This window comes from Coenobita brevimanus, chromosome 87 (assembly GCF_032717465.1).
Source record: "Coenobita brevimanus isolate Jiangsu-jjx chromosome 87, ASM3271746v2, whole genome shotgun sequence".
In the NCBI taxonomy this organism is placed as follows: Eukaryota; Metazoa; Arthropoda; class Malacostraca; order Decapoda; family Coenobitidae; genus Coenobita; species Coenobita brevimanus.
Window position 1 is genome coordinate 18,892,158 of NC_137040.1, and position 16,185 is coordinate 18,908,342.

The following is a 16,185-nucleotide window of genomic DNA, read 5'->3' on the forward strand; positions in this document are numbered from 1 at the left end:
AGCAGTTGACAATGTTGGCCCAAATATTCTCGTTGGGGTTCATATCGCACCCCTTGCTAGGCCAATCTAACAGCTGCAGGTCTTCTCTGGCCTCTAACCACTGTTGGACTCTGTGGGCAGTGTGTATCGGGCAGCGATCGTGGACAAATACAATGGGACCGGCAGGGAATGGTAGGCGCCGCTCCTGGAGAGAGGGAAGGAAAAAATTATCCAAAATATCTATATATTTATCTGCATTAAATCTCCCCTCAATCCTTGTCACGTCGCCCATTCCGTGGATGGATACCCAGCCCCATACGTTGACGGTCACGTGTCCACTGCGCGCCTCCTCATATATGTGCCTGCGTTGATATCTGTAATGAAAACAATACCAGCTATCATACTTTATCTTACTATGATATACAAGTAATTTAAAGATTGTTGTAACTTGTAATCATAGCGTACTACGAGGAATGATTACTTTTGATTCGTTAGAATAAATAGACCTACTTTATTCATATTTTGTTGCGAGCATGGAGAAAAAGTGATCCCATATGAGATCTTTGAGATAAATAGATAGATGGACATTAGTATCTGATTGCCACTGGGATGGAAGTGACACCCTAATGAACACTGAGTTAACACATCTGTAAAATATATAACTTTCCCTTCATGAGGTAATACAATCTTCGTTAAAGAGGTTAGACATCTTTAACAACATCACGAGTACCCTGATATGCAAAATTTGTGTTCAGTATCTCGTTTTGTAATGGTGCCACTTTATGGTGGACTAGTGGAGGGATGGGACAGGAGGGAGAGAGGGAAATGACTGGGAGAGAGAGAGAAGTGAATGAAGAGAGGGATGGGAAGGAGGGAGAGGTGGTGGGGAGGGCGAGGGAGAGAAGAGGATAGTCAGGGAGCCCACTGGAGTTCATTTACACTTTTGGGAACGAAAGGTTTGATAATGTTGATCGGCTGCTACTAATATGGGAATGAAAAAAAAAACATTTCTTAAGTTCAACATTCCTGGGGTTTAGAGGGGGCAGGCCCCCAAGCCCCCCAAAAAATAGGCCTTTATTTACACTTTGGTGAACAAGACTGAAAATAACATGGATCAATACCATTATACTACTGAGTTGAAATATGCAAATTAAGAAAACAAAATTTCAGGGGTTTCCATTTAAGAAGGGTTCATTTGGAGGGTTCAATAGGTTTTTAATTACACTTCCGAGAACAAGGTTGAAACTCATACTGCTGAATGACCTTACATACCTTATCCAAAATACATCACTTAAGAAAATATATTCCCTGGCATTATTGTTTAAGAAAGGTCAGTTAGGGTCAATAATAGGTTGTAATTACATTTCAGAGAACAATGATGAATTTCATATTGCTTATATCTTTTGCATCCCTAATTTAAAATAACCAGCTTAAGAAACAATATTTTCAGGGGTTTCCATTTAAGAAAGGTTCTTTAGGAGGGTTCAATAGGTTTTTAATTACACTTCCGAGAACAAGGTTGAAACTCATACTGGTGAATGACCTTACATACCTTATCCAAAATACATCACTTAAGAAAATATATTCCCTGGCATTTTTGTTTAAGAAAGGTGAGTTATGGTGTCAATTGGCCTAAAACAGATTATATTAGGAACTTGGAGATCAATCCTATAACTTACTTTGATCATATCTTTTGTATTCCTAATAGAAAAAAGCAACTTAAGAAGCAATAGTATCAGGCGTTTTTATATTAGAAAGGTTCTTGTTGAGGGCCCAAAAGCGTATCGGTTACACTTTGGAGAACAAAGTTGAAGCTCGTGTTGGTAGATGACTTTACGTAACATGTCCAAAGTTCATTAGTTAAAAATGACATTCACTGAGCATTTTTGCATTCTCTGCAGGTATGGTGTGGTGATTTCAGTTTAAGAGACCTTCTACTAAAGACTGACGCTGTTTCAAAATGGCTGCACGAGAAGATTATACTGGTATGTTTATCACTCAGCTCGTATTCTTTTCTTTTCAGTCACAAATTGGTTATTGATGAGAACTGACATAAATTATTGATATTGTTTAACCATAAGGATTCTACATGATTCCTTTTGTCTTTCTTTTACAGAATCTACCCAGCAGCCAGTGCCCTCCATATGTCTTGTACATGTTCTGCCCATTGAATCAAAGATTCTACCCTGGGAACCTGACAAATGGGATGTAGTAACACGTGTTGCCGAAGCTAGGAAACAGTGCAAAAACTTCCAAACATCAAAGTACAGAGCAGTTATTGAGGCGTTACCAAGTGACCCAGGAGAGGATGATGGCTACCACAGCAAATGTTATAAGAATTTTACTGCTATTCAACCTGTGTCTAGGCCTATTCATGACACTTCAGGCCCAGAAAGAAAGATTTTGCGCTCCGAATCATCATCATCATCTGCGTGTGTTAGCTGTATTAGCTCTACTAGTAGAAGAGAGTCTACTGTGGGTATTTTTCCCAGTACATGTTTGTTTTGTGACAAGAATGTTAAAACACGCCCAGATGGAACAAAAGAGCTCCCAGGAAAACTACTAACTAAGCAAGCAGAAGAAAAGATCAGGGAGATAGCAAATATCCTCAAACTATCATACGTACTAGTCAAAATTAGTGGAGTTGACCTAATAGCTAAAGAAGCCCAGTTCCACCACAGTTGTCGATCCTTACACATACGGAGGGCAGATAGGGCAAGAGGATATGATCTACCACCAGTTGCTGAGGAACGTGTTAGTGCCAAGTTCCCCCTTGACCGTATCTATTTATATGCCAAAGACAACATCATTGATCGCCAAAGACCTGAACGTCTTCCATCCATCTATGAACAGTATATATATCTCTGTACAGAACTTGAAGTAGTCCCTACAGTAAGCAAACCACAAGATCTAGGAGATCTTTTGACCAAAAAATTTCAGGGCACAATTTTATTGCATTCTCCAGAGTCCCGCCGGCAAGGGGTGATTGTCCACAGCACAGATATTGAGTATGATTCCATCAAGACAGTGTATGACTTTACAACATCTCCCGAGGGTCAGATCACAAAAGCTGCCTTACAGCTCAGACAGGCCCTAAAGGCTGTTACGAAAGAGCCACTCCCAGATCCACTAACTGTTGAAGCTGTGAACCATGGTGAGGGAGAACCTCCTGAATTTGTCAAGACTTTCTTTCAGACACTAATTGGAGGACCCAAAACCGGACAATATTCAGACTCAGTAATGCGCCGCTCTGATTCCTTGAGCCAGGATGTACTCTTTTTGGTCAAGAATGGTCACCTGAAACCGAGAAAGCATATATTGATGGGTTTGTCACTGAAGTCCCTTACTGGTAGTAAGAAGATTCTTACACTTCTAAACCGAATGGGACACTCTCTTAACTACCATGCTGTTGAAGAAATTGAGACCAATCTTGCCTATGCTATATTGGAGAGACACCTGAATTGTCCAGCTGGTACGGTTTCTGGAGTACCGTGTGGATTGGCCTTTGACAATTATGATGAAGTAACACACACACTATCAGGGTCCGACACCTTGCATGACACAATGGGCATATTATATCAGACTCAGAGCAGGTCGCCCCCTACAGAACCCTCCCCACAAAGAGGTAGGCAGAATGAAGATAAACCTAAAGAAGACATGTCCCTGCCAAAGATGGAAGGTAAGAAAAGGAGGAGGAAATTAGATGTCCTAGATAAAGACCTGCCACCCTACAGGAAAAAGCCAAGAATGAATGACTTCTCCTATGACAACAAGGATTTCCGCAGCAACATGAATCTCTCAGTTCCATCAAGAAAGCTGGACTTTTTATGGATGGTGATGCATGCTCTGGAAATGGAAGGTATTCCCATGTGGACTGGGTTCAATGGTCAAACTTACATAGATGATCTTCCAAAACAGTCAGTCCTCTACATGCCTAACATCAGCCAATCCCCAACAAGTAGTGATGTTGTTGTGGAGACTCTTTGTATTACTCAGAAATGTGCAGAGGAATGCGGGCAGCCATATGGTGTTGTGACATATGACCTGGACGTTGCCACAAGGGCCATAAAGATACAGATGACTGAGCAACCAAGGTTTGACAACATATTCATTATGTTTGGAGTGTTTCATGTACAGATGTGCCTATTTAGAGCTATTGGAAAGATCATCAAGGAGTCTGGAATGCCAGAAATGTTAGTTGAAGCTGAAGTCCTCGCATCAGGGTCACTAAAAGGTTTCTTGGAGTGCAAGAACTTCAATAGATGCAAACGCTTACACCCAATGCTAGCATTTGCCTTTCAGATACTACATTTCCGTGAATTCTGCAGGGAGCACCAAGATGAAGTGGACTTTCTCAGTGATATCCTAAAATCCTCAGCATCAGACAAGAAGGAGAGCAGGAATCAGCTCTGCACCACTTCAGAATTCAACATGCTCTTTGATAAATATACTCGTTATTCTCAGTCAACACTTGATGGAAAGCATGGCCCAACTGCCGATTTTACATGCAGTACATGAATAGAATCAACCTGTACCACACCATCGACAGAGCAGTCAGAGAGTGTGATGTCAACCTGTACACATGGGCACTCACTCAAGCAGTTGACATCTTTTTCGGGACCAGTCGACAAAATTTTGCCAGGTGGATGTCAAAGCATCAACTTGATCTGATGAATCTACCTTCCACACATCCAGGCCTAAAAGAAATGCTGAACGCTGGACTTTTCAGTATCCGAAGAGCAGAAAATCAGTTCAGCAGAATTCCGGTAGATCTGAATATTGAGCAAACAATAAATGCAGATGCTGCATCAAGGATGACAGGCTACACAGATTCCACCAACAACTTCACTGCCCGTCTCCGATGGAGTGCTACCAAAGGTGCCAGAGCTGGATTCATAAGTGCATTCCTTGAAATGGCTGGAATGAGTAAATCTGGTGACATGCAGGCAGAGCTAACACCAAGCCATATCGCACGTGACAACAAGGACCTCAGAAAATTGCTAAAGACGATCGACCAAGACTTTGCCAATCCATTCACTGTAAAATTAGAGTTCCTTGTTAATATTCAGACAGGGAAAGCGGCTACAGCTGAAATTTCTGAGTCATTACTTAACATTGAGAGCAGAGGCAGAGAAAAGCATGATGATTTCATCTCAGAGTGTGTGGAAGATGCTGAAAGATTCGAGAAGCCCATCACCCAAATTTCCTTGAGGACATTTGGTGACCAAGGTGCAAGAAACAAGCGGGCAAGCAATCCACTTGTGAAGGAACTCAGATGTGCTAGGGACCTCTTTGGACGGATTGCCATCATCGCTGCAAAAAGGAAAGTAGACCTGGAATACCTCCTGCAGTACCCTCTCACTCCTGTACCTCTCACTATGTGTCGGACAGATGGCACTATGGTGTCCATTGCGCATGGGAAGAAGGCCGACCTTTTCAGAGTCCTTAAGGAAAGAGTAACAGTTCATGGTTCCCCAGTGAAAATAAAATCAAGCATAGTTGATGGTAACTTCCTCCTTCACTGTCTTCCACCAAATCTACCCCCAACATACGGTGGACTTTCACGAGCTTTCCTGAAGTTAGTCCTGACTCAACCTTCAAAACGGGTAGACATTGTCTTTGATACATATGAAGAACCTTCCATTAAGGATAATGAGCGTGAGCGCCGTGGGGTGGAGGACACCATTTATGTCATCACTGCAGCAGAACAAATTCGTCCACGCAACCTTCAGAAAGCTCTAAAATCCCGATCCTTCAAACAAAATCTACCCCGCTTTTTTGTGAAAGATTGGGCAGACAAGCAGCATTTTGCAGAGCTGAATGGTAGGGAGCTCTATGTTGGTGTAGACACAAGCTGTGTGCGGTTCAGGGGAATCAGTGGGTATGTTGAAGTTACACCAGTAACTCACTTGGATTGTAACCATCCAGAGGCAGGCACAAGAATCTGTCTCCATGCAATTGATTCAGATATCTCTCTCCAGCAGCCAGGTGACATAGTTGTGAGGGCCTCAGATACTGATGTTGCTGTTATCCTCTTACACCATTGCCATCGTATGAAAACCAATGTGTGGATGGACACTGGCACCAAAGGTCAAGGCAACAGGTGCTACGTCAATATTTCAGCCATAGCCAGCAAGATTGGATCCAAAGTCTGTGAAGCCCTGCCAGGTTTTCATGCTTACACAGGATGCGATTACACCTCATCCTTCATTAGGAAAGGAAAGAAGCGCCCTCTGAAAATTGCTGAAGACAGTCAAGTCTACCTTGGTACTCTCTCTGCATTGGCAATGGGTGAAGTAGAGAAACCAACATACAAACTTCTCGAAGAGTATACTGCCAAGATATATGGTGCAAAGAAGGTAATGTCCCTGAACAAGCACAGGTTCCTATGTTTCGAGAAATCGTGTGGACCAAAGAAAGGCAAGGGGCTGTTTGCAAGTCTGAAGGGTGTAGATGCAAGCAGTATTCCACCCTGTGAAAATGTCATTCAGCAGAAGATACATCGCAGCAACTTTGTGGCAATGACATGGCATGCAGCATGTGACAAGGTGATCCCCAAAGAGCCGTTAAAAGGATGGGAACTCGTGGACAATGCCTACCAAATTGTGTGGTTCACCAGTTCCCAGATGCCAGACTCTGTTCTCCCTGATTCTGCTTATCCAACCGACGATGACAGTGATGCTGAGACTCCAGAGCAATGCTTCGACTCAGACTTCGATGACAGTGAGAGTGATGTAGATGTATGCAGTGAGACTGATGATGACTCTGACTGATAGTAAAGTAAAATATAGCTTGTTTCTCCAAGTTCCTAATATAATCTAATGTGATTGAAAATCTACTGAACTCTCCAAAAGAACCTTTCTTAAATGGAAACCCCTGAAAATATTTTTTCTTAAGCTGGTTATTCAAATTAGGGATGCAAAAGATATAAGCAATATGAAATTCACCATTGTTCTCTGAAATGTAATTATAACCTATTTTTGACCCCACCTGGCCCTAACTGACCTTTCTTAAGCAAAAATGCCAGGGAATATATTTTCTTAAGTGATGTATTTTGGATAAGGTATGTAAGGTCATTCACCAGTATGAGTTTCAACCTTGTTCTCGGAAGTGTAATTAAAAACCTATTGAACCCTCCAAATGAACCCTTCTTAAATGGAAACCCCTGAAATTTTGTTTTCTTAATTTGCATATTTCAACTCAGTAGTATAATGGTATTGATCCATGTTATTTTCAGTCTTGTTCACCAAAGTGTAAATAAAGGCCTATTTTTGGGGGGCTTAGGGGCCTGCCCCCTCTAAACCCCAGGAATGTTGAACTTAAGAAATGTTTTTTTTTCATTCCCATATTAGTAGCAGCCGATCAACATCATCATACCTTTCGTTCCCAAAAGTGTAAATGAACTCCAGTGGGCTCCCCTACTAGGAAGGAAGACTTTGATCTCCTAGATTATGATAAGACTGTTCCAATAAATCACTCATTCCATATCTAATGGTGACGCATTAATTCATAATACGCTTAATTACCAATTAAAATGTAGTGATATTATAATTAAACCAACAGTATTTTCTCGAACGTTATACACTAGATATTTTGCAAACATGATTCATTGCGCTTGTGCACGCTGTGTGGTTATGTAAGTAAACGTCATTTTGTTAGTATATGGTCATATGGTCCTGTATCATATAATATCTGTTTATGCATACCTTGTATTATTGGATCTCCATAAATGAACTTTGCCATGGTTGGTGCTGCAGAAAGTCTTCTCGTCGGTGAACACCACACGTGACCAGAATTCAAGATCTTTTTCCACATGCTGACGAGCAAAGGGGAGCCTGGCTGCGCGGTGCTGGTTAGTGAGGCATTCCTTCACAGCCGGAACCCTGTGGTGTTTTCCTGATCTGTGTAAGCGCCGTCGGACGGTCTCTGCTGACACGTTCAGCTGCAGCTGTTCACGGATCCTAACGGCGTTAGTAAATGGGTCGTCCTCCACAGCACGTTGTATAGCTGCGTCTTCATCTGGAGTCGTCACCTGTGAACGTGGTCTCCTTTCTGGAATGATTATAGACAAAAACCGAAAATATTAGCTTTTAGCATATTTAACAAGGTTATTATAAATACGAATGATTTCATGTCACAAGCATTATGATATAACAATATTTTTACATTAAACTACATTTTCTTACCAAGGTCTGTTAGATCACCGGTTTCCTCATTCCTCCTGATCCACTTTGTCACCGTGGTAGGAGATACACCGAGGCGCTGTGCAATGGTCCGAATGGAATAACCGGTCTGGTGCAGGGCAATAATCTAACCACGCTTAATCAGTTGATCCCGTCTTGTTGGAATTGCCATGGTGCGAGCTGAGAAGTAGTGTTTTCTCGCAACGCCTGAATCATCAGAATAACTCTGTTTAGCTGTGATTGGCTGGATCGAAGGATATCTGGAGATATGATTGGCTGGTTTCACAGCAGCCATTTCCGTATTTCCTATATTTAATCTTTATTAACCGTATTGCTACTACTATCTTTAGTTTATTATTATTATCTGTGTCATATGTTCTGTAGCAAACATTAAGAGTGGGTATGTTTATCAGTGTGAAAACGATAACATATCTCATGATAAGATGACAGTTCAGAGTTGCCAATTTGTTCAATACGAAACGTGTTTATCGTGACAATACGTAAATATCGGTTATAACAGTTAGTATTATACACTCTAAGTTAGATGTTAAAGTTGCATCATACTCATACTGCCTTTCATAGCGTTTTTGGACACAGCAGTTGTTGGTAATGGCTTTTATTAAGTATGAAAATGATCGTTTTCACCTTGTTACAAGTTGACCAGGGAGAGGTGAACTCCCTCAAGCTACGATCAAATGGTGTTCATACAATACTTTAAAGTAACTTGTGTTGCAGAGCGATAAGGGGTATGGATTAATTGCTCGATTATATTTGATTTATTGATGTTATAGTATAAACAACTTTGACTGAGATTTAAATATTGCATGAGCCATGCTGGCAAACAGTGAACGAGAACCGCCATCCCATTTCACTCATCACCTCCATAGCTAACATTAAAGATATTACACTGGCCACCTTAACCAGGTAATAAAAATTTCATGCAATCATGGGACAGAGGAAAAGAACAGAATGTTGTTATGTGCGTCTGTTGCCATAAATTTTGGTTTTATTACGGACAAACATTTGTGGCAATGTTAAGAAACCTTTGTAGAGTAAATGTTCTCTCAGAAACATTTCTTTGTTTATCACTATTATTACGTCTGTTACAGGGAATTTTACAAAACACTGGTTAATTTGAATGTCATGTAATATCTCATTGTCACTAATTACGTTAATTGCACTTCATACCTTATATATAAAAGCTATATCTTACATTGGTTCACTGTATGTTATTTTACCCTCTACTGTTTCCGTCCCCCCTCTCCTCCCCCCTTACCTCTCTCTCCCTTCCTTCCCCTACACCGTCTCACTTTCTCACGACTGAGACGCTTCGAGGTCATAATTCGAATAACCAGGTTCGAGAATATCAGACAACTGAAGTTTGTAACGCTGACTGTAACAGCCAGCACTGTGGCCGACTGTACCTTTAGCGGTTTGTGAGAATCCGCGAAGACTATTTTTACTGGTTTTTGGATGTAATTGGAAAACCATTACTGGGAATTGGGTGACACTGGGTCATATGAAATTGCCAGCTGGGTGACCCAGATGGCCAAGTATGATGGCCTTAACTTTGAAAGTGAGCAGTTTACTTCATAAGATAGAATGATAATAATATTAAGAAGAAGAAGAAGATAAAGAAGAAGAATAAGAAGGGGAAGAAGAAGAAGAAGAAGTAGAAGAAGAAGATGAAAACTGAAATTGATATTAGCGATTACAATAACTCACCACAAGACATGTTATCACTGGATCTGGTGATTTCAACACCTTTATATAGTGAGCCCTTCGAAGTGAAGAGTTAGTGTAGTAGCATCCCCTGGGAAGAGTATCAGACCTTGTTGGGAGAAGGTGAAAGCAACAAAATCCTTGCAGAGCAAAAATGGTGGAGCCCAAACTACTTTCCATTGACCCCTGGCCGATCCCAGAAACTTCTGGCCCAAATGGGCCCATAGTCATTTCAGAACTGCTCCCCGACCTTGGATATGTCCCATGAAAATTTCAAGTCTACCTTTAGTGGTTTCTGAGAATCAGTCAAAAGACTATTTTTACAGGTTTTCAGATGTAATTGGAAAACCATTACTGAAAACTGGATGATACTGAGTCACATGAAGCCACAAGCCGGGGGACTCAGATGGCCAAGTATGATGTCAATAGCTTTGAAACTGAGTGAATGTGAGCAAATTACTTCTTAGTAAGAAATAATAATAATAATAATAATAATAATAATAATAATAATGACGATAATAATAACAGTAACGAGAAAACGGAAACTGCCAATAGTGATTTTAATAACTCACCACATGACAAGGTCATCTGTCTTGTGCATGTGGCCTCAAGACAAAAAATAAGCAAATTTTGGCCTCTGACTATGCTGTGACCTTGAGTTTTGGGTCAAGGTCATTCATATTTGGTAGCCATGTCTAGCATATGAAGTTTCATGAGTGTACCAGGTTTGGTGATTGTAGCTCAGATCTATCTTGGTTTTTTAAATTGTGCAATTGAACTTTGACCTTGAATTTTTGGTCAAGGGCATTCATACTTGATAGCCAGCAATAGAATGTATATATATATATATATATATATATATATATATATATATATATATATATATATATATATATATATATAATTTTCCCTGGAATGATTATTGTTTCCATGGCCAGGAGCCATCTGAGTGCACCTTGCGCATTACGGAGGTTATTCTTTCGGACATGGAAGCATACAATCCTTTCTCATATCCTTTGACTAATGCAAGAAAGCCTTGGTTTAATCACGCTTGTTCTAATGCTGTCCGCAACAAGGAGAGGGCCTATAAAAGGTACCAGAACCAACCAACCCCTGAATCACATCTTTTTTATGTTTCTGCCCGGAATCGTGCTAAGTCTGTTCTTTGCTCTGCTAAAACTAATTTCATCCGTACTAAATGCTCTCAGCTGTCCAACTCGATAATCCCGCTCCTTCTGGCACCTTGCCAAAAACCCTTCTAACAACTTTACCTCATCATCCTTCCTTCCTCTTTTCTACTCTGATGGCTCTGTAGCTATTTTTTCTACTGATAAAGCAGATCTCTTCACTCAGACTTTCAACTCCAATTCCACCTTTGATGATTCTGGTGCTGTTCCTCCATCACCTCCTCCCTCTGACTCCCTCATGGCTGACATTAAAATTTCTTCAGCTGATGTATTTTCTGCCATCACTGGCCTCAATACTAACAAGGCATAAGGGACTGATGGGGTCCCTCCTATTGTTCTCAAGAACTGTGCTTCTGTGCTTACACCCCGCCTAGGTAAACTCTTTCACCTTTGTCCTTCAACTTGTACCTTTCCTTCTTGCTGGAAGTTTGCTCTCATTCAGCCAGTCCCAAAGAAGGGTGACCATTCCCAACCCTCTAACTATTGTCCAATTGCTTTAATATCCTATGTCTTAAAAGTTTTCGAGTCTATTCTTAACAAAAAAATTTCATGGCATCTTTCCTATCACAACTTTCTTTCTGATCATCAGTATGGGTTCCATCAGGGGCGCTCCACTGGCAATCTTCTCGCCTACCTTTCAGACTCCTTGTGATCCTCCTTTCAGGACTTTGGCAGAAGCTTTGCCATTGCACTTGACATCTCAAAGGCTTTCGATCGAGTCTGGCATAAATCTCTAATTTCCAAACTACCCTCTTACGGTTTCAATTCTCCTATCTGTGCCTTCATCTACAGCTTCCTTTCTGGTCGTTCTATAGCTGCTGTTGTAGACATCCATTGTTCTTCTCCAAGATCTATCAACAGTGGTGTTCCTCAGGGCTCTGTCTTATCACCAACTCTCTTCCTTTTATTCATCAATGATCTAAGCTTTACATCTAACCCTATCCACTCATACGCGGATGATTCCACCCTTCACCTTTCTATTCAGGTCCCTCAACGATGGCCCAGCAGTTACCTCAACAAACAAGGATGAGGCTATGGCACACTTAATGTCTGACTTGGTTCGTATCTCTGACTGGGATAAAAATAATCTTGTTATTAATGCATCAAAAACTCAATTTTTACACCTATCAACCCGACAGAATTTTCCACAGGAGTACCCACTTATGTTTAATAATATCCAGATCAAGCCTGCATCATCCTTGAATATGCATGGGGTTTCATTCACTCGGGATTTACCTTGGAAAGATCATATTACTTCTCTTGTTAAATCAGCTTCCAAGAGATTAGGTCATTTAGGTGTGTTAAGCCAGCTCCATACCTTCTTTATCCCTGGACAGCTGTTGACTGTATACACGGGTTTTATTCGCCCCTGTGTAGAGTATACTCGTAACTCTCATGTGTGGGGAGGCTCCCCTCATACCGCTATTCTCAATAGGGTGGAGTCAAAGGCTTTTCATCTCATTAATTCTGCACCTCTTACTGGCTCCCTTCAACCTCTGTCTCTTTTCCACACTGTTGCCTCTTTGTCTTTTCTATCGCTACTTCCATGTTTACTGCTCCTCTGAACTGTCTGCTTGCATCCCTCCACCTCTCCGACGGGCGCGTAGCACCCGTTTAACAATAATCTCTCATCCTTTTTCTGTCCAAGTCTCTAATGCAAGAGTTAACCGTTACTCCCATTCCTTCATTTATGCAACGGGTCAGCTCTGGAACTCTCCCCCTCTCTCTGTATTTCCTACTTCCTATGATCTCCAGTCTTTCAAACGCAGTGTGTCCAGGCATCTCGAAGTGATCGGATCTTGAATTTGGCTCACTTTTGTATTGTTTTTGTTTTCTTCTTGGAAGGAATTGTTTACGGGCTCCTAGCCTTTGGTTCCTTCTTACTTGCATAATATATATATATATATATATATATATATATATATATATATATATATATATATATATATAATATATATTTTTCCAAAGTTTTTGAATGTAATAGGAAAACCAGTACAGAGAACTAGATTATACTGGGCCATATGAAGCCGCCAGCTATGGTACTCAGATGGCCAGGTATGATGGCCGGAGCTTTGAAACTGAACAAGTAAGAGCAATTTTCTTCTTCGTAGAAATTAATAATAATGATGATACTGACAAGAACAGTATAGCTCACCTCTACTGTGGTGAGTAATAATAATTGTAACTACAGTATTAACAATGGTCTTACCTGGATCTGGTTGAGATAGTAGTGCTTGTCCAGCTCTGAAATAGCCTCTTTCTGCTTCCCTTCTTCCTCCTCCTCTTTCTTCTCCTTCTTCTTCCCTTTCTTCTTTCCTTTCTTCCCGCCTTTCGGTCCCATGTTATCAGCGAGGATTCTTTGCTTTACTTAGCAAGTGAAGGTTGTCGGTGCTTTATCTACCCTGTAACATGTGAAGGGAGTATTTGCTTTACATATCTTGAAACAAATGAAGGGAATCTGTTTTATTTACCTTGTAACAAGTGAAGGAAATATGTGCTTTCTCCACCCTATAACAGTTGAAGGAAGCAGTGCTTTATCCACCCTATAAGAAGTGAAGGAAGTATGAGCTTTCTCCACCCTATAACAAGTGAAGGAAGAGTGTGCTTTCTCCACCCTGTAACAAGTGAAGGAAGAGTGTGCTTTCTCCACCCTATAACAAGTGAAGGAAGAGTGTGCTTTCTCCACCCTATAACAAGTGAAGGAAGAGTGTGCTTTCTCCACCCTGTAACAAGTGAAGGAAGAGTGTGCTTTCTCCACCCTGTAACAAGTGAAGGAAGAGTGTGCTTTCTCCACCCTATAACAAGTGAAGGAAGAGTGTGCTTTCTCCACCCTATAACAAGTGAAGGAAGAGTGTGCTTTCTCCACCCTATAACAAGTGAAGGAAGAGTGTGCTTTCTCCACCCTGTAACAAGTGAAGGGGTAGTGGATCACTGTCTGAGTATATAATATTTATCCCTTCACTCAGGTGACGTTTTTTGTAGACGTTCTTGCAACCATCAGTCGATTTTATTCAGCTTATGGAAGAATTAGGTTATGAACAGATTAGCCGAATAAAATCTAAAACTAAACTAAATCTTTACACTACATCACCAGGATAAAGGAGTTTAGAAAGTTTCGATTAACAAATAAATGGTAAAGCCAAAAAAAAAAAAAAAAAAAGTGAGTAGAAAGTGGAGTGGTATTTTTTTTTTTTTTTTCAGAAAAATGTTTTCACATGAAGAATAATGTGAACTGATAAGAAATTTGTTAGTCTTTCTATCTATCTATTGCCAGACGCCTCAATCTCGCTCGGGGTGGCCACAAACAAATCGCCCCCATGTCGCTCTGTCCCCCGCCATTTCACTGCCCTGCTCCCAACTCACACCCCCCTCTCTCATATACCTCTCCACCCCATCCCTCCATCTCATCCTCGGCCTCCCCCTCCCTCACCCCCCTCCACCTCACTCACATACACTCTCTTCGTCAGTCTTTCACCCTCCATCCTCTCCACATGGCCAAACCACCTCAGTGTATTCCTCCTAACGCTTCCTATCACATCCACATCCACACCACAACGCTCCTTTAAATCCTCATTTGTCAGCCTGTCTCCATGTGACTCCACAGGCTCCTCTTAAATAACTCATTTCCACTGCTCTCACTCTTGACTTGTGCCCTTCCAACAACGTCCAAGCTTCACTTCCATATGTTAGAGCTGGTGTCACAATACTGTCATGTAGTTGCTTTTTCACTTCCATACTCACTTCCCTGTTTCTTATCACTGCTTTCAAGGAACCAGCAACCTTTCTTCCCTGCTGTACCCTTTCAAGCACTTCACCCTCCAAATCTCCATCCTTACTCATCACACTACCCAAGTACTTAAACATACTAACATTTTCCAATTCCTCACCCTCCAACTTCGCTGTACATTCACTGACTTCACCTTTCTCAAAGACCATCACTTTACTCTTCCCTACATTCATCTTTAGATTCCGTTTCTTACACACTCTCCCAAACTCATCCACCAAGCCTTGCAGCTCCCCATCGTCTTCACTCAACAACACAGTATCATCTGCAAACAACAGTACAGGGAGTTTCCAAACACTATCCTCTCTCATCAGGGCCACTCCAACATCCATTACCCTACCTTGTACCTCTTTTATTACGCCATCCATGTACAGATTGAATAACCATGGGGACATAACACATCCCTGTTTCAACCCAACCTTCAAAGAGAAAAATTCACTCAGTTCACCATCCACACGCACTGCAGCCTTAGCACAATCATACATGCTCTTCACAGCATTCAACAACTTCCCATCTACTCAATATATTCTTAATATTTTCCACAATCCTTGTCTATCCACCCTGTCATATGCTTTCTCCAAATCCATGAAAGCTGCATACAACTTCTTTCCCTTCTCTAGAAACTTTTCCACTAAAGATCTAATAATGAATATCTGATCTACACAACCTCTTCCCTTCCTAAAGCCTCCCTGTTCTTCTCCAACTAATTCCTCTGTTATTTCCCTAACTCTGTCAATAAGTATCCTACCATACACTTTCCCTATTATACTAAGAAGACAAATGCCCCTATGATTACCACACACTTCTTTCTCCCCTTTTCCTTTGTACAAGGGAATAATTATACCTGACTTCCAATCCTCCGGAACTCTACCTTCCTCCCAGGCCAATCTGCACATCTTCCACATCCATTCTACCACTATCTCTCCCCCATGCTTCAACATTTCACCACACACTCCATCAATTCCTGGGGCTTTCCCCAATTTAACTTTCTTCATTGCTTCCACAACTTCTATCCAACTGATTTCTTCCTGTCTTCTCACCTCCCTCCTTCTCCCAGCCATTCCCCAGCCACTTATACTCTTATCACTTCCATCCTCTATGTTCAACAATTCCTGAAAGTGTTCTCTCCATTTGCTCACTTTTTCTCCCTTCTCCACTAGTAATTTACCATTTTTATCTTTCACTCCCCTGCTAACTTCACTTCCACCCTGTCTTACTCTCTTCACCTCTTTCCAGAACATTTTCTTACAGTCCCTCCACTTTACACTTAAATTCCTTCCAAATTCCTCATCCACTCTCTTCTTACTCTCTCTTACTAATCTTTTTACCT

The 16,185-nt window shown here is 41.2% G+C and overlaps 1 protein-coding gene across 1 annotated transcript in view; it reads right to left on the reverse strand.

Moving 5' to 3' along the window:
• The window catches only part of LOC145411018 (cilia- and flagella-associated protein 157-like), a 354,153-nt gene extending 340,741 nt beyond the window's left edge, over nt 1-13,412 (reverse strand). The window contains exon 1 of the mRNA XM_080281082.1: nt 13,281-13,412. Within this exon, the coding sequence (XP_080137208.1) occupies nt 13,281-13,412 (132 nt within the window). The remainder of the gene's footprint in view (nt 1-13,280) is intronic.
• Nucleotides 13,413-16,185: the final 2,773 nt, after the last annotated feature.